The following is a 23969-nucleotide window of genomic DNA, read 5'->3' as shown; positions in this document are numbered from 1 at the left end:
GAAGGCACGTTGGTCCCAGTTACTACTTACTGATGTAAGTAAGTAGTCGTTACATGAATCATGTCAGGAGCCTTTAGCGGCTCAATAGTAACCCTGACACCAGGGTTGATGAGATTGGTAATTCACCTCACACACAACCCACACGATAGAAGAAGAATGTTGAATAATTATCATAATTAAAACACATAATAACGGGTTCTTACCGCGTTTAAAGTAGGGAATGAGACTCCCGATATTTCGACAATGTTTCTGTTTTCTGTTTCGACAATATCGGGAGTCTCATATCCCTGCTTCAAACGCGGTAAGAACCCGTTATTATGTGTTTTAATTATAATGTTGAATGTTTGCAGGTTTGTCGATAATCCACGAGCAACTGCTGCACCTGGCGGGGGTGAGCGACGTGGCGTCGCAGATTGTGCACCAGGTCTGCCAATGCCGTGGTGATAATCGCCCCTTGGAGAAACAGTAAGTTTACATGATAAATCAACGGTTCTCTGTTTTTACTCATGTAGCAGAGTACAAACTCTGCACATACTGGCCTTTTGTTCTGACCATCATCATTTTAACGTCACGCGTCTAACGCAAACACGTTATGCGTCGTCAGCACATTGCCGACGCATCGCTTTCTTTCTGTTTTTTTTTTGTCTTTTTATTTTGTTAAGCCAGTCATTAAAAACGTTTGTATTTCTTTGTTTTGGTAACATAAGTGCGTAAACTAGCTAGCTTAAGTAACATAAATATCCAGGAGAGAGGCATCATAGACTGTAATACAAGTATTCATATACTTAGTCAGCTATGGTACCTACCTATCTATACCTGTGCCCAAGACTAAGCTATTTTAAGGAAAAAATTGTAACTACTTTTTTGGCAATAAAAATTATTATTATTATTATATTATTATTATCGCGGTAATTTATATTTTATAATTAGTGCATTTTTCGTTATCGGCGCGACCGGGTGCATTCGAAACATATTAACATTCAACATTTGTTCTACTTTAGTAAACATTAATTATCTCCAGAACTGTCTTTTAATAATCCTCACTACTGAGCTAATCGAACATTGGTCCGACTTGACACATTTTGACACATTTTGATATTCACCCATTTAAGTCTATAAATTATGTAATACAAACTGGATTAACAAAAAAAAAAAGAAAAGAAAGGAAAATATGACACAGTAGGACTAGGGCCCTGTGCTGGGAGGTTTTCTGGCCACGTCTTTCCCTCAGCGTTACAGATTCCGATGTGGTAGCAGTTTTACAGCTAGTTACATAATGTGTAATTTATTTTTTTTGACGTTCAAAAAGCGCTAACTTTGTAAGCCAATTTTAAAAAATTAATATTTTTGAATTTTGAATTTAAATAACGAAATTCTCATTCCATTCCGTATTTCCTTTCATTTTACTCGCTTTTGACTCACTGCATCCCCGACCTTCATAAAAACAACAAGTATATTATACTGTTTAGGGCCGCGCCCTCTAACTCTTGATTCTTTTGTGAAGTGTGTATATTGTGAACTATGTATATTCCTATCCTGTTTGTGAAGTGTTTTTAATAAACTGTATATATTCCTGCTTGCTTCTAATTTATCATCGTTATCACCATGGACTCAGCACCAGAGTGTGATCTGTTTATGAATGAATGGACGAGTGTGTGTCGTGAGTGTCTGAGGTTCTGCGAGGCTATGAATGATGAGTGAAAGGTGATTTAATTTTAGTTTAAGTATTGTGATTTTGTGATTTCTGTTTTGTAATGCCCTATTAATGGCACCTGCGTGTGCCTCTATTTAACTTTCACGGCGCATTAGCGCTTCGGCACTGTAATGTCGTGAAAAAAAGGTATAATAATAATAATAAAATAAATCCCCTACTCTGCCGGCACGTCGGGATACCATATCCTCACCACCCAGCGTGCCGCACTCATAAAAATTTATGTAATAATTTACCATGGCATACCATCACTTGTCCTATTATTATTTTTTCTTTTATTGAATAAAAATAACAACCTTAATCTAATACAATTTACTGTCCACCAAAATGGAGGGCCATTTGAACGTGGACTAGCCATCATCACTGGCGTGACGTACAAAGAAGTATTATTATCCAAGATCGACAATTAGTTGAGTGTAGGTACGCAGCGTGAGCACATCTCGTCACACACACACACACACCGATATAACTTACAATAACCTATTATGCGTTATACAATTCAAACTTGCAAACGGGTATCTGCAACATCGCATACCTAATATACCTCTAAAAGAAAACAGTTCAAGTCAGTTTGAGTACACAACTCGACTGATGAGCAAAACTTATTAGTTACGCATAGTATAAATTTGTCATAACTTTTTAAGCATAATTTTGAAAACCATAACTATTATAAGCATAAAAACTATACTCCGAATAAGAAAAGTTTTGGCACAACTTTGAACATTTCCGAAACTTACTTTTTCTCTGGCTGCATTTGGTTCATGATTGTGACTCTTTTATATTTTTTTTACACTATTTCATGCTGTTGGTCATCATTCGGTATACTTTTCGTGTGTAAACGTGCTGGCGACCTAGGGGTGGCCCTTGGCCCGCTGCACCCCAACCTACTGTTACATTATGCTTTCTGATCTTTATGCCTCATATCAATTAGACGAATATTTGTCAAATTTGTGAAATATTTGTTTTCTTAACTAGGTTCGCAATGGAGCGGCTCTGCAAGATCCTGGAGAATTTCAAAGCAGCTTCGACCATCACATTCAAGGTGAGAAATTGTTATAAAAATATGTAAAATATGATAAACAGATATATAATATATAGGTTGGTAAAGAGTCATCACTAATTTGACAGCTGCACTCTTCTCGGTGTAGCATTCTCCGTGCTACTTTTTAGAGAAAAATAGAGCAGTGGTAAAAGAGAAAAATATTGGAAGTTATAGAGGACAGACGAGCCACGATGATTGGAAATTTATTAAAAAGTACGAATTTATTAAAAACAGAAACGGCCTCTGTGGTCCAGTGGTTGAGCATTGGGCTCATGATCCGGAGGCCCCGGGTTCGAATCCCGGTGGGGACATATCACAAAAATCACATTGGTTAGGACATTACAGGCTGATCACCTGATTGTCCGACAGTAAGATGATCCGTGGTACGGAAGGCACGTTAAGCTGTTGGTCCCGGTTACTACTTACTGATGTAAGTAAGTAGTGGTTACATGAGTCATGTCAGGTCCCTTTGGCGGCTCAATAGTAACCCTGCCACCAGGTTTGATGTTTTGTACAGTTTTAACGTGATCATTGCCTATTTTCTCATTACTCGAGTATATTATAATTATTCAAAAATACAATGTAACGGTAGAAGCATGTATAAAAATAATTGGCCTTTGATAGACTAGAATGGCAACCCAGCAGTGGGCGGATACAGGCTGTCCGCGGTGTTAAGGCCCTGGTGCCGTGTGCGTGTGCAGGTGGAGCTGGTCCCGCTTCCGGGCGGCGCGTGCGCGGCGCGCGTGGCGGCGTGCGGCGCGCGGCTGCAGCGCGCGCTGCAGCCGCAGCTGGCGCGGCCCACCGTGCGGCGCCTGCTGCACATGCAGCGCCGCACGCAGCCCAGCGACCGTCAGTGCACCCCCCACCACACACACACCACCACACCCCCCCCCCCCCACCATACACCATACCACACACCCCCCACACACCCCACCACACACCCCACCACACACCCCCCACCACACCACACCACCACACACCCACCACCACATACCCCCCACCACATACCCCCCACCACACACCCCCCACCACACACCCCCCACCACACACACACCACCCCGCACACCCCACCACACACCACCCTACCACACACCACCCCACACACCACCCCACACACCCCACACACCCCACCACTCACCCCCCACCACACACACCACCACACACACCACCACACACCACCCCACCACAAACCGCCATACACACCATCCTACACACCACCATATACACACCATGCCATACCATACCATACAATCAATATACATGGTGTTAATGACACCGTACCGAATACTGAGGGACATGATTCAGACCATGATTCTATATATTATTAAATTATTAGATATTTTTAAATTATTTTCATCCCCCTCAGTATTCGCTACGGTGTCGCTAACACCCTGTATATCTTAATAAACAAAATAAAATGTTTTATCTCGATTATCATCCATACACACATGCGTGAAAGACTCTTGAACTATATTGTTGACTATAACATTAAATAACAGCCTCCGTGGTCTAGTGTTTAGAGCGTTAGGCTCACGATCTGGAGGTCCGGGTTCGATTCCCGATGGGGACATCGTCGAAATCACTTTGTGAGACTGTCCTTTGTTTGGTAAGGACATTGCAGGCTTGAATCACCTGATTGTCTGAAAAAATATCAGAGGGCACGCTGAGACGTTGGTCCCGGCTATGACCCGTAAAAACATCTCCACCAACCCGCAGTGGAGCAGCGTGGTGGAGTATGCTCCATACCCTCTCTGGTTGATTGAGGGGAGGCCTGTGCCCAGCAGTGGGACGTATATAGGCTGTTTATGTATAAGAATAAATATTTGATTAATGTATATTGTATACTGTCGACAGTGAACGCGTGGGCAGGCTACAAGCACCGCTGCGACTGTCTCACACCGCGCACCCTCTGCGCGCAACAGAGGAAACAGTTACTCAGGTAAATAATACATAGGATCACGCCTGTTTCCCGTTGGGGTAGGTAGAGAGAGTACGTGACCTAACATCGTCGCTTTCTTTTTCGGCCGATAAGAAAATGACAGGTATAACTTAAAGTAAAATTAGATGTCTATAGGAATTAGCACCATTATCTTAACCAATCGAATTCAAATTAAAAAAATTAATTCTTCTCTCTTCTATCGTGTGCGTTGAAAGGTGAATTACCATCCTCATCAACCCTGGTGTCAGGGTTACTATTGAGCAAAAATTTCAAAAAAAATATTAGTCAGTACGTAACATAGTTACACTTCGAATCGTCATATTTTGCATAACGAACGTCTCATCCGCCTAGAACTACTGCAGCTTCACAACCTGTATAGCCGGGGCGAAGAAGCAAATCCAATATATTCACCTATTATTTATTAGAATATCAACAAAAACCTACAAAATAAACGACAGTGCCGCCACCAGGTTCTCGTTCTTCGGGATGATGCAAGCGGTCAACGAACTCAACGGAGCGAAGTCGGAGCAGACGGAGCGAGGGGAGCATTCGGAGCAAGGGGAGAAAGCGGAGCAACCGGAGCGAGAGGAACAAGCGGAGCGAGGGAAGCAAGCGGAGCGAGGGGAACAAGCGGAGCAAGCGGAGCGAGGGAAGCAAGCGGAGCGAGGGGAGCAAGCGGAGCGAGGGGAGCAAGCGGAGTTACCGGAGCCCGAGCGCCGCGACAAGCCGCCCGACACGGAGCGCCCTGTCGATACTGCTGGTAGTCGGACCTCAGATTTCGATGACAGTGAGTACATAACAGGTATACTAGCGAGAATACTTTTACCTCTATCTTCTTCTAGTCCCGTAGTGACGTCACGTGTTGCTAGAGCCATGGTATAAAAAGACCTGCGGGCCTAGCACCGTAAGCGCGCGACTCTTTCTCGCCTCGACATACGTCACCCGTCACTCTCTCACAGTACTGCACAGAAAGAGACAGACGATCTCTGTCGCGGCGAGAAAGAGTCGCGTGCTTACGGTGCTAGGCCCGCTGGTATGCTCAAAACTGACAGCTAACATTTCAAGGTTAGCCCAGCTGGCGGAATCCGACACTGCGTTGCCATTTCGTAATAAATAAATTACCCACGACCATTGTTTTTATATTTACTTTGCAAGGAAATTTTGAACGTTTAGTAAAAGAGTTACTTACAGTTTTAATGATTTTTAATTAATTAAATACATTAGTCAGTAATTCTCATAATTTTCAATAATAAAATCTACGTCCTTGGAATGTTGGAGATACCAATGTAACGGCAACACAGTGGTAACTTACGTCATCAATGGGCTAGCAATGGCGGCTTGTCGTAGGATTGAGCTTACCTGGTCTTCTGATACTATGGCTAGAGCTGTACAAGTTTAAAAACACGACAGAGCATTCCGCCACTAATTATGTTAGTTCTTCTCTCATGTGAGTTGTGAGGGGGTATGGAGCATACTCCACCACGCTGCTCCACTGCGGGTTGGTGGTGATGATTTTACGGCTAATAGCCGGGACCAACGGCTTAAAGTGCCCTCCGAAGCACGGAATCATATTACTTTTCAGGCAATCGGGTGATTCAAGCCTGTAATGTCCTTACCAACCATGGACAGTCTCACAAAGTGATTTCGACAATGTCCCCATCGGGAATCGTGAGCCTAACGCTCTAGCCATTAGACCACGGAGGGTGTTAAATAAGTTAAATAGAAAAACATTTTTTGTTATCTTTATCCCGCATCCAAGTTGTAAATGTTTGTCTCCTTTTGTTGGTTGCTTGGAAGAAATTGCTCTAGAGCAATAAGGCCGCCCAAATTGTACTGTATTCATGTGTTATGTCTGATTGTTGAAATTCTAGTTCTGTGCAATAAAGTATATTTGATTTGATTTATTTAGTATATAGTTATGTTTGTTGTCTTTATTTAGTAAGCAGATTTTCATAATTTATCTTTGACCTAGGGAACTACCCAATTGAGAAAGTTATTACTTATTTATTTAGGTACACATATAGCAAAACCTAGACCTAGTTATGTTTAGATATGTTCGCCCGACCAAATAGCCCAGATTCCTTTGTTACAATTATTAATAGTGTGTTATCCGATGTGCCTTCCAGTAACGGACTCAGACGCGAACTCGGGCACGGCGTCGCTCGGTCTGTCAACGTCGTCGTCCCTGGACTCCGCTTCGGAGCTGCTGTTGGCGGCCGCCGCGGCCGTCGAGTCTGGTATGTTCCATCTTACCATCTTCCACACCCCGGACACTTCACAGAAAAAACCTCGGTCCAAACAGACACTACACATTGGCGACGCCCATAGGATTGAAGACTAAAGTAAGACCGGGGGTTTTTACCTGGCTTAGTTATATTCTCAATAACCCTAAAGCGCAGAGTTTACCTGCAAAATCATAGTGTTATATTTATTCCGTAAAGATCGGAAAGCAGAAAACTTAGAAAAACGTATTTCAAATCAAAACTGCCTTTTCCCAACTGATGGCTGCTTTTTCTTATCGTAACTAACGGCTATACTCCACGTTGCTCCACATTTTATGGAAATTTATCAAGTACTCCAGCTGGACAGTATGGAGAACTGTCACAATTTAGGAACACTCAACAGTGCTGCCGCCTACATTTGAGCTTCTAGTTTTTATTCTCATTTGGATATAGTTGTGAGCTTATGTTAAGATGTTAACGAGTCTGTTATGCCCAGGTGGTTCGGAAGGCGAAGCGGCTCCTGGCGAGTTGTGTCGCACTGTGCGCCACCTCATGCGGTCCATAGCGTCCATCGAGCGGCTCATGGACCGCGTGCTGAAGCACTGCGACGAGTGGCCCGCGCCGCACAACAAGAACGACCATGAGGCCAGGTAGGTCAATAGGGTCACTGGTTTGTTAGGCTAAACTTGGTATTTTGAAGTGAAAATGGCGGTAACGTGTTGATTTTGAGTGGCAACTCTTAAGATACCAAGATGTTAGATCAATGTATAAAGGTTGGTGGGATAGGTCGACTGGTTTCTTAGACCAAACTTGATATTATGAGGAAAAAATGGCACTAATGTGTTGATTTTGAGTGGCAACTCTTAAGAAACCCGTTATTTGATCAATGTATTAAGGTTGGTGGAAGAATTCGGCTGGTTTCTGAGGTCAAACTTGATAATGTGGGTTTAAAACGATGCTAACGTGTTGATTTTGAACTAAATAGCTGATCCATAATATCCGTATGTGACCGTCTGGTGGGATATGTCGACAGGTTTTGTTAGGTTAAACTTGATATTGTGGAGTAAGAATGATGCTATTGTGTGTGTTGAGTGGCAACTCTTACGAAATTAAATATTAGATCAATATATGAAGGTTGGTCGAACGGTATTTTGGAGTCGAAAGTGGCACTAATGTATTGATTTTGAGTGGCAATTCTTATGAGACTTCATATTTCGGCCACATAGGTATATGAGGGTCTGGGTGAAATGGTTCGGCTGATTTCTTAGGCCAAACTTAGGCCAAAATTTTGGGGTGATTTTTTGTAAATTACTATTGGTATTGAACCATACTCCTAATAATCAGAATTCATCAACCAATTCATTTATTCTAGAAAACGCGTGGACGTGGGTCTGTCTGAGGTGGACCGGAAGCTTATGGCCATGTACCGACGCTTGCCGGAAGTGCATCGGCGACAGCTGCAGGTGTACAGGAAGCAGAAGAAACTGTCTACGGTGAGGGTTGCTTACAATATTCGTAGTGATAGCGATCGGTGGTTCAGCGTTGGGCTCCATACCCCCTTCGGCTGATAGGGGTGAGCGTGTGCCCAGCAGCGGGACGTATATGGGGTGTAATTGAAACCCTAACGAATTCTGAAGGATATTCTTCTATCGTGCTTCTGTGGTGTCAGGGTTACTATTGAGCCGCCAAAGGCCCCTGACATGGCTCATGTAACGGCTACTTACTTACATCAGTAAGCAGTAACCGGCACCAACGGCTTAACCTGCCTTCCGAAGCACGGAACATCTTACTTTTTGGACAATCAGGTGATTACCCTGTAAAGTTTAACCAAACTGGGGATCACAGGGTGATTTTTTTATGATGTGTCCCCAACGGGATTCGAACTCGGGATCGTGAGCCCAACGCTCAAGTAGTGGAGCACGGAGGCCCGTTACCCGTTGTATACGCCCCCAGGTGTGCATGCAGCTGGTGGGCGGCACGGCGCCGGCGCCGCCGCCGCCCGGCTCGCCGCCGCACGCCGCGCCCGGCCCGGCGCGCGCGCTGCAGCCCGAGTACCACCTGCAGCGCTTCCGAGAGGTACGCTCTCGGCCACCGTACACGAGTACATTCTTATTATGTCTGTCATGTCCATTCGGAAAAGTGGACCAATAAAAATTACATCCGATGGGACCACGTCGAAGCAGACCACGATGGTGGGACCAGCTGGACGCCTTCCAGAACACTGGCAGAACGATGTCCAAGACAAGATAGGTTGGAAAAAGCCTAGCAGTGGGACATTCTTCTATCGTGTGGGTTGTGAGGTGGATTACCAACCTCATCAACCCTGGTGTCAGGGTTATTATTGGACCGCCAAAAAAATTTCAGGAATGACATGGCTCATGTAACCACTACCAATCAATCAATGCAGTCGAATAAATGTGCCCTCCGTAGCACGAATCATCTTACAATCGGACAATCGGGTGATCAGCCTGCAATGTCCTTATTCGTAATATAAGTTTGCAATAAGGCCGCCTATTGTGCTTATTTTTATTCGTATGTGTATGCCGTGTGTATGTGTTTTGTCCAATAAAAATACTGATTGATTGAATGAAGTCCAAACTAGTAATTTTTGTGATTATGTCCCTCACCAGGGTTCGAACCTGGACCACGGAGGCCTTTTTTGACGTGCGTGTTGATTCCTCTTTATTAGTGTAGATTTGCCGCAAATGGCATTAACTACTTGGCCGGACAAATAGGAAGCACTGAGGGTTCTCACCAGGTACAAAATTTAAGACAAGGCCTGAGGGTGCCCTGTTGGGAGAGAACCTCGGCTCAGGGTGTCATCTGAGAGGATTATATTTGAAAGGATTACACATACATACATACATAAACTCACGCCCGTAATCCCTAATGGGGTGGGCAGAGCCACAAGTAATCAAAGACAACTTGCAGCCACTGTTGATACGAAGGATTAATCGACTCTAATGGGTCGATCTATAGCTACAAGGTGGACCGACGATCTGGTGAAGGTCGCGGGAAGCCGCTGGATGCGGGCAGCGCAGGACCGATCGTCGTGGAGATCCTTGGGGGAGGCCTATGCCCAGCAGTGGGCGTCGCACGGCTGATGATGATGATGATGATGATTAATGGGTCGATAGTGATAAGCGCTGAATGAGGGCAATCGTCGACCTAACCTTCGGTATCGAGGTCCTGAAGTGTCTTGTCGAGCCGATTGACTTCTATGGCTAGAGTAATCGGGTCGTCAGGAACCACGGAAGTCGTCACGTCTATCCTAAGACATGTATCCATTGCGCAGGTCCGTCGCAAGGTGATGCACATGCGCGACCAACAGCTCTACTACCATCGACTGCGGATGTGGCTCGAAGACCAGCTCCGACACGAGAGAGAGAGGTATGTAAAGGGTGTTAGTGACATCGTAACGAAAACTTTGAGGGATGGTTTGAGGGAATTTCCTGTCGGTTTTTTTTTCTTTTTTTTTTTTCAATTTAGTTCCGTACTTTTTTGACGGAAAGTTGCATTTGATATCAATTCAGAATCCAGAATCTCTCAAAGTTTTCGTTACGATGTCCCTAACCTATATAACTAGAGACAGGTGCATACAAGAATAAAATATTTCAGTAAAAAACTTATCAGTAAATGTCACAGTCCTGTGATTTACCGGCATGCTTCTCAATCGGGGAGAAACCTTGATTCTAAGTTATAGTTAGTTAGTTATTCTAAGTTAATATCAAGTGGAAAGTTAATATTTCCTGTCATGGAAATTTAGTGCCTTTTTCATTATTTTTTTTTAAACTAAACGAGTTTTTTTCCCACAGCTTGCCGGACAGCAACGTAACCTTAGTAGAGGACTTGCCCCGGCGCAAGCGCCGCACTGCCTCCCCAAAACTGCCGCGCCTCACAACCGCCTCCAAACGGAAACTCAAACCAGTATCTCCCTCCATCAGCAAACCACATAAAATACTCCAAATGCTAAAACACAAGGCTCCTGCTCAAACAACCGAATTACTCACTAAAGACTTCAAAGATGACGACGTGAAAGAAGCAGATCCCCCCGAAGCGTTCCCTTTAGAAAGAGAAGACAACATCAGCGAAACGGAGACGGTAGTGGGAGAGAAAGAGACAGATATGTGCAAAGACATGAAGGATTGCCTCGCTAAGTTCGCCAATTTCGCTTTGAGCGCTGAACAAGAGGATTTCGTTGAGAAGTATCCGGATTCTGTGAGTCCACCGCTGCAAGAGATGTCTCCTACCACGTCGGATCCGATGCCTGTGTACACTGCGCCAAAACCCAGCCAGCGTTTGTTGACAGCCAAGTTACTAAACCGCCATGTATGCGAGGCGAACGAATATGTAGACCAAAAAGAGCAAACTCAACTAACCCCAGAAGTTATGAACGTCCCCTTAAACGCTGTTAGAATACCGCTTCTCTTTAAAGAAATGAAAGAAGAAGGGATAGAAGAAATAAAGTTAACTGAGAATGAAAACGCTGAAGTGATCGTGGAGACTGGCAAAGATCCTAATATATACAAGTATGTTTCATTTGGTATAGAGATAAAGAAAGCCATGGAAGAGTGCCAGAACATAATCAACTCTTACAACTGTATGAAGGACAAAGACAGCAAGGAGAAAGAGGGTCCCGACGGCGCTTTATCTCTGGAACAGATCTACGAAGTCATGATGAACCTAGACAAAAACTCGGCCGAATTTCTAGACAAAATGGATTCCGATGAAGCTATAGACCTTTCTAGCAACACCAAACTAGCGGAACTAGTCGAGAACATGCCCCAGATCCTAGCCAACATGCCAGAGATTGCGTCGAAGCTATCCGAGTTTGCGAACGCATCATTCGAACTGCCAGAATTCGCTTCCATAATGAACAATTTGCCGGAAGTCAACAACGAAGCGCAATTGACACCTGAAACACTGAAACAGATTAGAGAACTGAAGTTAAATAAGAATAGGGATAACGTTAAAGTAACCAAGAATACTGCCAAACGTAAGTCGAACCGTAGGATTAAGAATAACTCTGACAGCAGCGATATAATAGGCACTATGACATTTGAACTTGATAGCAAAGACATTACAGAACTATTGAAAGACGAGAAAGAACTCCAGGCTCTGGTGAAGAATAAATCAAACAACAAAGAAGACTTCAAAGATCTACTCTTCTCCATATCGGCACAGGTCGTCATAAACAAAGTTTTCGAATATCTCAAGCAGAATAAGAGTCCCGAATTGGCGAAATGTCTTGAAGAGGACAAGGAACTGTTCTCGCTACCCAAAAACAGTATAAACTCGGAAATGTATTCCAAGGCTTCGACTCTGTTCGACAATTCCGTCAAAGACGCGTTAAGTATGGACGAATTACGCGAACTAGTAAAATCAAGGTTCAATTCTTGGAAGCATTATGTTGCTACTAAGTTTAAAAGTATACCAGTCGAGCTGCTTGATAACGAAATTGAAGCAATGCTGGATAAGTTCTACAGCTACATCCAAGATCTGGCTGGCAAACAGTGTGTTAACGATAGCGATAAGATCATAGAGAAAATTGACGAAATTAGAAAGAATAAGGACGGATACAGCTCGGATAGCGAGTTTTGTCCCGCTTCCAAAGACTCTATAAAACAAATAACGAAATTATTAAGCACATCGGCTGGTAACACATTCGACTTGCTAATAATGAAGCTTTCGAACATGCCTCAAGATAAGAAGTCTTCAGTGAAAGGATTAAAGTTCAAATATATCGACGTGATAAGACGGTGTGTAGAGTCACAACAGCTGGCTGGTTGGATATTACTGGACCCGGAGATAGCTGCCAATGTTATTCAGGAATTAACAGGATTACCAGTTAAAAAGACTGAAGTTGTACCCGACTTTAATACTATGACGAAGGAGAAGAAACGAGACTACTTCATAGAGAGGTTAAGAGAGATGAACAGAGCTTACATGGAGACATTACCGAAGAAAGCGTTGACAGGAGACGAGTGGCTGGTAATGCTGTACAGGTTAGAGCAGCTGGAAGATAAGCTAGTGGACGCATTCTCAAAAGTGACGCCCCAGCCGAAATTCGGACAACAGATACCTAGCGAAGCCGAAATCCTAGCCGCTAAAGGCCTTAGCAAAATCATCGGGAAAGCCAATGTGAGGATAGTCAAAAAAGCCGAACCGGCAAAAGCCGACGCCGAACTGAAAACCGAACCTGCCGTCAAAGCAGAAACAGACGACAAAAAGTCCAAAAACGACGCCTTACTGGCCAAGTGCGAAGCAATACTGACGTCTAAAGGAGAAAAGTCTTTACTAGACAGCTTTTATACAATCAAATCTTACATAACTCAAGGTCTCCCAGTTCCTGAGACTTACAAGAAGCACGTAATATCAATATGCTCGAGCATCGACGCTAAACTGCTGGACGAAGACATAGAGGAGACGTTCAATTTGAAAGTCAACGAGGAAGAAGCCGAAGATAAGGCGAACCTGTCCGTTATAGGGTCGCAAAACCCAGAATTACTAGCGAAGTATTCAGCGCAAGCTTTGAGAAATGCTAAGCAGACTTTGAACGCTGTGGCCTTCAAAAACATGATGAGGAACGGACAGTCGGAGTCAGAATCTGAAGCCATGTTTGTACCAGAAGAAGATTGCAAATTGACGAATGATTGCATGTGCAGATCGTGTTTAGAAAAGAGTTACGTTTACCAACTTGGACTGAAAGAGGGAGAGGAGATCACGAAGAGGAACGCTATGGCTCGAGCCAAGCTTGTCGCTAAGCCGCCCGCTAAATGTGAGAATACAACACACCAACAACATGTCTGTAAAGGTTTGTTCGCTCTTATTTTATAAAGATATCAAAACGCCAACGTTCTGTTTTTCAAAGTTATAATCTGGGAGTCTTCAAGGCTTGAGTGAATAGGCATTCGCCCTCCGGTTGATTGAGGGGAGGCCTGGGTCCAGCAGTGGGTCGTATATAGGCAGTTTATGTATTTATGTTATGTATGTCCCCATAAGGATTCGAACCCGGGTCACTAGACCATTGGCCCACGATCGACCCACGACGTTTGAGTCATGTCACATAAAAAAATATCTGAATGTTCCATGTTTCTAAAAGTAAAAAAAAGTACACACAAAAGTACACAGCTTCTCAATAAATGTTTCATGTTTCTTAGTAACAAAAGTAAAAAATATTTATTTACCAAATAAAGTAAAATTAACACAAGTTATGAGCCCGCTATGGGCCCTGTACTAGGGTTTCCCCTGTATTGTATTTCTCTGGTGGCAGTGGGCCACTCGCCGACCAACACGGCGTGCGCAGGCGACGCGAGCCCCGACCAGCCCTGCACCTGCTGCTACTGCACCGTCTTCGGCCATGCCGTGAGTATTGATCCAAATTAAATATTATCGTTTTTTAAAGTAAATTAAATTACTTAATTAAATGAAAAAGAAAAACATTTATATCAGACATACCATATTACATTCATTCTAAAAACAATAAAATTTAATAATAAAATAGATTGCTCCGGACTATTGAGTCAAATTCAAAAATATCTTTATTCAGTAGGTAACATAGTTACAATATAACACTTGCATGTATGTACCTACACAGCTTCTCAATAAATAAATATATAAGCGGACCTGTGAAAACCGGGACAATGACAGAGAGAGAGACGAAATGTTTCTTGTTTCTTGTAATAAAAAATGTTTATATTTTCACAGCCTCCGCTAACGACCCCCGTGCCTAGGAACTTCAACGAAACCAGAGAGAGATTGAGATCTATTCTTAATAAGAAGAAACAGAAGTGTAAAAATGCTAACGTGAGTATAAAGCAATTGGGTCGTGCACGGTCACGAGTTCTAATATGTATACGCTTTGAAACCATGTCACATTAACTTTTTTGACAAATTTAACCGTAAGTCTCATTGAATGTCAAATATGTTAGTGCGACAGGGTTCTAAAGTCGGTACATGATATTGCTCATGACTGTACTAGGTTCAAGATAAATCATGAAATTCTGATTAGTAATTCAACACAGATCTTTAACGAAGAACATTTTCCTTTTTTATTTTTGACATATTTATAAATTTTAATCAAGATAAACGTAATAAGTCCGACATTTTATCACATTTTCTATGTCATTTTTTGACACGACATGATCCGGACGCCCCGGGTTCGAATCCCGGTGGGGACATATCACAAAAATCACGTGATCCCTGGTTTGGTTAAGACATTACAGGCTGATCACCTGATTGTCCGAAAGTAAGATGATCTGTGCTTTAAGCCACGGTAGGCACGTTAAGCCGTTGGTCCCGGTTACTACTTACTGATGTAAGTAAGTAGTCGTTACATGAGCCATGTCAGGGGCCTTTGGCGGCTCAATAGTAACCCTGACACCAGGGTTGATGAGATTGTTATTCCACCTCACAACCCACACGATAAGATGAAGAAGACATGCCTTTTTTAAAGTTATTTAACCCTTTCACGGACAGAGGTCATGGGTCATTGATGGTTCATAATAGGTAATATGACACCTTGGAATCGGAACGTCATTAGACGTTCTGTCCTTGAAAGTGTTAATATTGAGTTTAAACGTCTGTTAATCTTTCCAGGGTGAGCAAGAAGTGCCAGTGGCCGCCCCGGAGAAAAAGCCGCCGGCGCCGCAGCCAGCGGAGGTCCCGCCGCGACCGAAGCCACCGCAGCAGCCGGTACAACCGCAGCGTAAACCCCCAGTACGTATACCTCCTACGTATCAATCAAATATCATCATCACCAGTCCATTAACGTCCCCACTGCTGGGGATAGGGAGATCGGGCCTTAAACCACCACGCGGGCCCAGTGCGGATTGATGGTTATTAACGACTGCTAATGCAGCCGGGACCAACGGCTTAACGTGCCTTCCGAAGCACGGAGGAGCTCGAGATGAAAACTTTTTTCTTTGCACCGCCGAACTGACCTTTTGGGCAACATAACTGCCTGCTCTAGGGTCGGAAGTTGCCTCGATGAGGTGAGCTGAAATCGGCTTTAAAAACTGACGTGCTTCCGGACCCCATGGGCCCAACGTTTCAAAAAATTGCTTATATTCTATTTGAGATGCAGTCATGTAACATATCAGTTTTATCTAGATGTAGTCAGTAGTGAGGAGCTCGGTGGCGCAGCGGTAAACGCGCTCGGTCTGCGATTGTTGAAGTTAAGCAACTTTCGCAAAGGCCGGTCATAGGATGGGTGACCACAAAAAAAAGTTTTCATCTCGAGCTCCTCCGTGCTTCGGAAGGCACGTTAAGCCGTTGGTTCCGGCTGCATTAGCAGTATCCCGATAGTATCCCGCGTGATGGTTTAAGGCCCGATCTCCCTATCCCCAGCAGTGGGGACGTTAATGGGCTGATGATGATGTAGTCATATAGCTTCTAACCCAAGTACAGTACAGTAGTGTATTTGCACAAAAAAATCCCGTACCCAAAGGTTGTCTGGAAGGAATTTCTACATGAGCAGCAACGCTGCCTTTTTTTCTGTATCTTGTGACCGTCCGTAAAGTATTTCATCTATCTTTGCAGGCATTACCAAAGTCCCTCCCGCCGAGCCTGACACCGGCGCAGACGCTCGCGCAGCAGAAGCGACAGAGCATGGATGCTCAGCAGAAGCTGCTGGCGGACAAGATGGCTCGCATGGCGGTCTCCGACAAGACAGACAACAAGCCTAAGGCGAGTATCTTATTGTTAGATAGAAAAGAATATTCAGGAAAGTGAGAATACTATGGAAGGATAATCTTCTTCTATCGTGTGGGTTGTGAGGTGGAGTACCAACCTCATCAACCCCGGTGTCAGGGTTACTATTGAGCCGCCAAAGGACCCTGACATGACTCATATAACGTCTACGTACTTCCATCAGTAAGTAGTAACCGGGACCAACGGCCTAACGTGCCTTCCGAAGCACGGATCATCTTACTTTCGGACAATCAGGTGATCAGCCTGCAATGTCCTAACCAAACTTGGGACCACAAAGTAATTTTTGTGATATGTCCCCACAGGGAATCGAACCCAGGACCTCCGGATCGTGAGTCCAACGCTCAACCACTGGACCACGGAGGTCGATGGAAGGATAATGAATGGGAATTTGATTGTTTATGGTATGAAAGGAGGATGGTTAATGAATGATACGTAGGGCAGTTTTTTAAAAAGTAAGGGAGGCGAGTCGATGGTGCAATGATTTGTGTAAAATATAAGCGCGTCAGGGATGTTCACTGAGGCGCGGGTCGACTGCTTCTACACCACAATGCGTAAACGATGCACATCACTGACTAATTTTAAGTAATTTTTTTTAAGGAATAAAGACATTTAAAATATCCCGTGTTATTTGGTGTTAGTGACACCGTAACGAATTCTCAGGGGGATGATTCAGAGCGTGATTCTGAGTTGATATCAAGTGGAATTTTCAAAATTGTTTTGTTAATTCTTTCTTTGTATCTTTTTTAATAATTTGTGTATAATTTTAGGCTCTACAACGTTCGGTGCCCGTTCAAGTGAACGTGCCGCCCGCTTTGAAGACTGAAGGGAAAGTCAACCCTAACGCCATGGAACAGATTCGCTTACAGGTTGGTGTAACTAACACAAGATTACGACTATTATCCCAATTTGGATAGTCAGAATGTTGGTCAGGACATTACAGGCTGATCACCTGATCGTCCGAAAGTAAGGTGATCCGTGCTACGGAATGCACGTTAAGCCGTTGGTCCCGGTTACTACTTACAGTAAGTGAGTAATCGTTACATGAGCCATGTCAGGGGCCTTTGGCGACTCAATAACCCTGACACCAGGATTGATAAGGTTGGTAATTCACCTCACAACCCACACGATAGAAGATGTTTCATTGTTCAGTCTTTTTGTGCACATACATAATATAACATAAACTGCCTATATACGTCCCACTGCTGAGCACAGGCCTCCCCTCAATCAACCGGAGGGGGTGTTTTTGTGCACAATACAGAATAAATCTCTTCTTATCGTGTCGATGGCAAACTAAATAGTATCGGCCCAAAACTTGGCAACAAGTATGGCGCTATTTGCAGCGCTCGTCAGATCCTCCTGCGTGCAGGTGCTCGGGCACGCAGGACACGGTGTAAGAATAAATGTAGTAACCACTTCCATATCCTAACCAAACATCTCACCGTTGCAGCAAATAAAACAACAACAGCAAGCGCAACTCCAGGCTCAACAAGCCGCGCAACAACAAGCCCAACAACAGGCTCAACTCGCCGCCCAACAACAGGCTCAACTCGCCGCCCAACAAGCACAACAGGCCCAGCTCGCCGCCCAACAAGCCCAACAGGCTCAAGCCAAGAAACCGGAGCCTATATACGACCTGCCAATACACAACAAGCCGACGTTAACCCCGCAACAAAGACAACAGATCAGACAACAACAGATGCAGCAAAGACAGAGGCCGCAACAGCGCGCTGTGTCCTTGTCTAGCCGGGATACCAGCGTGTTCTCTACTTCCTCGGGCTGTGATGGGTGAGTCATCTACAGGGTGTATTTGACACCGTAACGAATGCTCAGGGATGATTCAGACCATGATTCTGAGTTGATATCAAGTTGAATTTTCCATAGCTAAAGTTATCATCATTAATTTAAGAGCCACGCTCTTGTCGGTGTAGCATTCTCTATGATAATTTTAGGGAATAATAGGGCAGTGGTTTCCCTCTTGCCTCGCTGTACTCTGTCTGACGCGAGTGGGATGGCGCCCAGAGTAGTCTATTACAAAGCCGTACTAGGACTCCTGGTCCTCCGCCTCTGAGTAGTACTGACAGTTACTGCTGCCCTCCGTCAGCAGTAACTGTCAGAGGTTCCAGGTTACAGTCCCTGTGACTTGCCCCTTCCATTGCATTGCTGTACCGATGGCTCCCATCTAAATTCAAAAATGTTACATTAACCTTCAACAAGTTTATCCGTGATAATTACGTTGAATAAATGATTCTGATTCTGATTAAAAAAAAACACTCTTATCAATTTTGTTTCAGTGATTCCTGCTGGCGTGAACCTCGAACGGAGGATCCACGTGATTTGGACGCGTTACTGCAGTACATAGAGGGTCCGGCGCGACACGTGGACCGCGGCAAGAAGCGAGCCAAGAAACTGAGACAGAAAGCCAAACGGGTACGTAACAATGCATGTCATACGTTGACAACTAACCTAACCTTTTTTTCTAACGAAGGGGAAATCCTCATGGAGACCTCGCCGCCCGGGGGAGCAGCGAGGTTATGTCGGAGTCTTACCGACTAAAACCCCTCCGATGGCCCTCTGCTGTGCATGCCGGGAAGCTCCCGGTGTTTCCCTCACGCTTGCTATTAAAAGCGCGTCCCGGAGTAGATCCCCACCCCTACGCCATCCCAGTTTTACAGCGCTTGAGGCCATGTCGCATTGCCGTCCCTCCCGGAGATCGTGTGTTGAGCGGTTCGGGCCCCCGCCCTTACCACCCACGATCCCCAGTGTAACCTAACCTAACCCTCCTAACGTGCGCAACGTGTTAAAATTGTCGATCGAGTCGATAAGTTTTGTCGAAAAGTTCAAGTTGATGGCTAATCCACCTCACAACACGATAGAAGAAGATTATTATAATACATAAACTAACTTCCACACTGTACCAACAGATGGAATCAAAACTTCTGGAAGAAAAGGCGGAACTGGCGGCCGAACTGACGGAGATGCGGCGCGAACTGGACGCGATGCGGACTGCGCACGCGGCCGCCAGGAGGCGCGTCGACGACGTGCATCGCCTGCTGGACCAGCACAAGGCTAAGAAGAAAGGTATGCGCAACTCTATATAGCCAGGGGACATACAGTGAGCCAGGATGCATATAGTGAGTCAGTGAGCATATAGAGAGTCAAGAGGCATACTGTGGGACGGGGGGGCATATAATCATCCCGGCATATAGTGAGTCAGTGAGCATATAGAGAATCAAGAGGCATATTGTGGGACGGGGGGCATATAATCATCCCGGCATATAGTGAGTCAGTGAGCATATAGAGTCAAGAGGCATATTGTGGGACGGGGGGCATATAACCAGCCCGGCATATAGTGAGCCAAGGGTCATATAGAGAGCAAGAGAACGTATAGTGATTCAAGAGGCATATAGTGAGTCAAGGGGCATATTGTGGGACGGGGGGCATATAATCAGCCCGGCATATAGCGAGCCAAGGGTCATATAGTGAGCCAGAGAACGTATAGTGATTAAAGAGGCATATAGTGAGTCAAGGGGCATATTGTGGGACGGGGGGCATATAATCAGCCCGGTATATAGCGAGCCAAGGCTCATATAGTGAGCCAGAGAACGTATAGTGATTAAAGAGGCATATAGTGAGTCAAGGGGCATATTGTGGGACGGGGGGCATATAATCAGCCCAGTATATAGCGAGCCAAGGCTCATATAGTGAGCCAGAGAACGTATAGTGATTAAAGAGGCATATAGTGAGTCAAGAGGCATATAGTGAGCCAGAGAAGGGCCACTTAAAAAGGTATACGAAGTTCTGTATACTGAGCCAGGGAACGTATAGTGAGCTGGGAGGCGTCTACTGGGTCAGGGGACATTACTGGGCCAGTGGACATATAGTGAGCCAGTAGGCTAATAGTATTTATATTTGTTTATGTAATCGTTAACAATTTTTACATTGGGTTCGACATTATACATCATCCATACATTGTGCCAGTAGGCATATAGTGAACCAACAGTCATATAGTGGGCCAGAGGATATCTGCTGATGTAGAGAACTTCGACGATTATATGCAGACTAGTATTATATCGAAATATTTTCCAGGCAAGAAAGCGAAGCTGAATCCTGCGCAGCAAGCCAAGGTACAGCAGATGGCTGAACAGCTTGGCGAGCTCACGGCGCTGCTCCATACAGCCGCCAAGGTAATGTAAACAGCCATACACGGCCTATTGAGCAGAAACTATAGATCAACTCACGGAATAAGAAGGTTGGAAGTGCGCGCCATAAAGTATGAGCAAATAATTCACACGTCAAATTTACTCCTCGCCAGCTATGTTTAAGTTCCGTGTAAAAGGGGGCGAGCCTATTGCCATTAACCGGGCACGAGTCCTGACTGAATGTGGTCACTACCACAGGATATAATTTTTTTATTATTTTTAATTTCTACTGATGTCGTCATAAATTTTAAAAAAGTGGGAAGGCAGGTAAGGGAGTTTTTATTTTAATATGCTTCGTCCCTTTTGACGTTTAATGTACATAATTGAATAAGAACCCTTCCTAAAATGACCCCTACTTAAAATTACCACTTATAGAAATGACCCTTTCTTAAAATGACCACTTCTAGAAATAGCCCCTTCTTAAAAAAGCCACTTATAGAAATGGCCCTTTTTAAAAAGACCATTTCGAAATGACTGTTTCTTAAAATGACCACTTCTAGAAATAGCCCCTTCTTAAAATGACCACTTATAGAAATGGCCCTTTTTAAAAAGACCATTTCTAGAAATGACCCTTTCTTAAAATGACCACTTATAGAAATGACCCTTTCTTAAAATGACCACTTATAGAAATGACCCCTTCTAGAAACCACCATTTCTAGAAACTCGTTAGCCGTAATCATATTTGTTCCGCGCAGGAGGTGCACGAGTCGGAGAAGCAAGTGTCGGAGTACTCGCGCCGCCTGGCCGAGTGCGACCGCGAGCTGTGCGAGGCGCGCGCGCTGCAGGGGAAGGCGCCGCACCCGGTACGTGCACGTTACCTTATATCATAAGGTCCTTCGTACAAGCGTATAATACAACAAGAGCCAAGAAATAGAAAAAAATGGACATATACAGGCTGTTAGTGACGTCGTAACGAATACTGAGAGGGATGATTCAGACCATGATTCTGAGTTGATATCAAGTGGAATTTTCAGTCGGAAAATTCATGAAAATTTTTATTTTTCTTTTTATTATTTTCTGTTCCATACTTTTGCGACGGAAAATTGCACTTCATATCATCTCAGAATCATGGTCTCAATCATCCTTCAAAGTTTTCGTTACAACGTCACTAACACCCTGTATATTTTCAGAACAAAGAGCAGTGGGCTGGGTCTGAGCTACCAGTTGGTAGAACGCTTGCCTCTCACATTCAGGCTTTCAGGTCGCAGGTTCGAATCCAGCTCAGGCCTAAACCAATGTATGTCAAATTTGTTTTCGAATTCATGTTTGGATCATAAATTATTATCACGTGCTCACGGTGAAGGAAAAATGCATTTTCGGAGATATGTGACCTAACCTATATTGAGCTGGTGTTCAAGGTAGCCGTATAGATAGTAACACTCTAATTGACCAAAAATTACGGCACAACCTGCGTGTTCAAAAAGTTGGCAACAACCTAACCCAAAAAAGATGGATTTAATTTACTTAATCTAGAATTTTGAATAGCAATTTTAGTATGCCTTTCACAGTTTCTCGGAAGGAGAGATACATTTTTACGTACATACATAATGTTTTCATAAATATATTGGCAGACCGTCAGTAAATTATGGTTCATAATTTCACCAATGTTTACAAATAATTCGCTGGGCTCAGTGATTGAACTTTTGCCGTTTGATTGTACATATGTAATAGTAATGTATCCGTCAACAGCTCGACCACGCAGCGATGGTGGCGAAACAACAGGCGATCCACCAACAGATACAACAACAGCAACTCCAGCAACAACAACAGATGCACCTGGAACAACAGCGGCAGATGCAGCTCATCGAACTCGAGAAGCAGAAGCAGGCTGCCATAATGAGTAAGACATTTATACATACATAATTGTGCACTCACACACAGCCTCCGTGGTCTAGTGGTAAGAGCGTTAAGCTCACGATCTGGAGGTCCGGGTTCGATTCCCGATGGGGACATTGTTGAAATCACTTTGTGAGACTGTCCTTTGATTGGTAAGGACTTTTCAGGCTTGAATCACCTGATTGTCCGAAGAAGTAAGTTGATTCCGTGCTTCGGAGGGCACGTTAAGCCGTTGGTCCCGGCTATTAGCCGTAAAAACACCTCCACCAACCCGCAGTGGAGCAGCGTGGTGGAGTATGCTCCATACCCTCTCCGGTTGATTGAGAGGAGGCCTGTGCCCAGCAGTGGGACGTATATAGGCTATTTATGTTTATGTTATGTTAATTGTGCACTAAAATTTTGCTGAAATAGGTACAGTCATGAGCAATATAATGTACCCACTTAAGGACTCTGTCGCACTAACACATTTGACATCTAGTTAGACTTACAGTTCAATTTGTCTAAAAAGTTAATGTGACATGGTACCAAAGTGTCTACATATTAATGCTCGTGACCGTACATGGCAAATGGCGTCTTTATCGCTTAGCTGGCAATCGGATAGTTTCCTAGGTCAAAGATGAATTATGAAATTCTTCTTGTATCACGTGGGTTGTGAGGTGGATTACCAACCTCATCAACTCTGGTGTCAGTAATATTGAGTATGAAATTCTAATTACTAAATAAAGACAATCCTAAAACTGACGAAAAACATTTTCTTTTATCTATTTAACTTATTTGTGATTTTTAAATAAGAATAACGTAATAATGAGTGCGACAATTATCACGTTTTTCTATGACGTCACAGTGTGCTTTTTCATACAAATTCCATAGTAATTTCGTGTTTTGACGTTTAGTAAAAAGTAACTGATGTGACTAGTTTGAAACTAGCCTATAGTTAAAGTTTACGCATTGGATTGTTCTGTTGTTGCAGCAATAAAACTGTTCTAAATAAATAAATCCAGGTGATGTATAGTAGCGTGTGTGCCCGCAGGCGCGGAGGGCGCGGGCATGGTGCGCGTGCGCCGCGTGGGCGACGGCGCGGCGGGGGGGCCGCTGGCGCAGCTGCTGCACAACAACCGGCACCTCACTGGTAACTACAGCCACGCCCACTGCTCGGGACACACCACTATTAAGGCGCACCGACTAGTCGGGACAGCCGACTATTAGCTAGAGACGCACCGACTAGTCGGAACTGCCGCCTGTTAACTGGAGATGCACCGACTAGTCAGGATAGCCGACTATTAACTGGAGATGCACCGACTAGTCAGGA

At 44.2% G+C, this 23969-nt stretch overlaps 1 protein-coding gene across 1 annotated transcript in view; it reads left to right on the top strand.

Annotated features, from left to right (window-relative positions):
• Nucleotides 1-23969, top strand: part of LOC126379674 (uncharacterized) — a 52574-nt gene that overhangs the window by 12056 nt on the left and 16549 nt on the right. Inside the window, exons 10-32 of the mRNA XM_050028491.1 lie at nucleotides 351-465; nucleotides 2687-2753; nucleotides 3455-3602; nucleotides 4608-4692; nucleotides 5163-5494; nucleotides 6819-6929; nucleotides 7411-7564; nucleotides 8287-8407; nucleotides 8868-8990; nucleotides 10210-10304; nucleotides 10730-13728; nucleotides 14188-14279; nucleotides 14622-14720; nucleotides 15513-15632; nucleotides 16455-16601; nucleotides 17393-17491; nucleotides 18073-18410; nucleotides 18917-19052; nucleotides 19547-19703; nucleotides 20712-20809; nucleotides 21520-21627; nucleotides 22514-22664; nucleotides 23691-23789. Coding sequence (XP_049884448.1) covers nucleotides 351-465; nucleotides 2687-2753; nucleotides 3455-3602; nucleotides 4608-4692; nucleotides 5163-5494; nucleotides 6819-6929; nucleotides 7411-7564; nucleotides 8287-8407; nucleotides 8868-8990; nucleotides 10210-10304; nucleotides 10730-13728; nucleotides 14188-14279; nucleotides 14622-14720; nucleotides 15513-15632; nucleotides 16455-16601; nucleotides 17393-17491; nucleotides 18073-18410; nucleotides 18917-19052; nucleotides 19547-19703; nucleotides 20712-20809; nucleotides 21520-21627; nucleotides 22514-22664; nucleotides 23691-23789 — 5994 coding nt within the window. The remainder of the gene's footprint in view (nucleotides 1-350; nucleotides 466-2686; nucleotides 2754-3454; nucleotides 3603-4607; nucleotides 4693-5162; nucleotides 5495-6818; nucleotides 6930-7410; nucleotides 7565-8286; nucleotides 8408-8867; nucleotides 8991-10209; nucleotides 10305-10729; nucleotides 13729-14187; nucleotides 14280-14621; nucleotides 14721-15512; nucleotides 15633-16454; nucleotides 16602-17392; nucleotides 17492-18072; nucleotides 18411-18916; nucleotides 19053-19546; nucleotides 19704-20711; nucleotides 20810-21519; nucleotides 21628-22513; nucleotides 22665-23690; nucleotides 23790-23969) is intronic.

This window comes from Pectinophora gossypiella, chromosome 29 (genome assembly GCF_024362695.1).
Source record: "Pectinophora gossypiella chromosome 29, ilPecGoss1.1, whole genome shotgun sequence".
Lineage (NCBI taxonomy): Eukaryota > Metazoa > Arthropoda > Insecta > Lepidoptera > Gelechiidae > Pectinophora > Pectinophora gossypiella.
The sequence above is the reverse complement of the archived record's forward strand: the minus strand, read 5'-3'. Positions and strand labels throughout refer to the sequence as shown.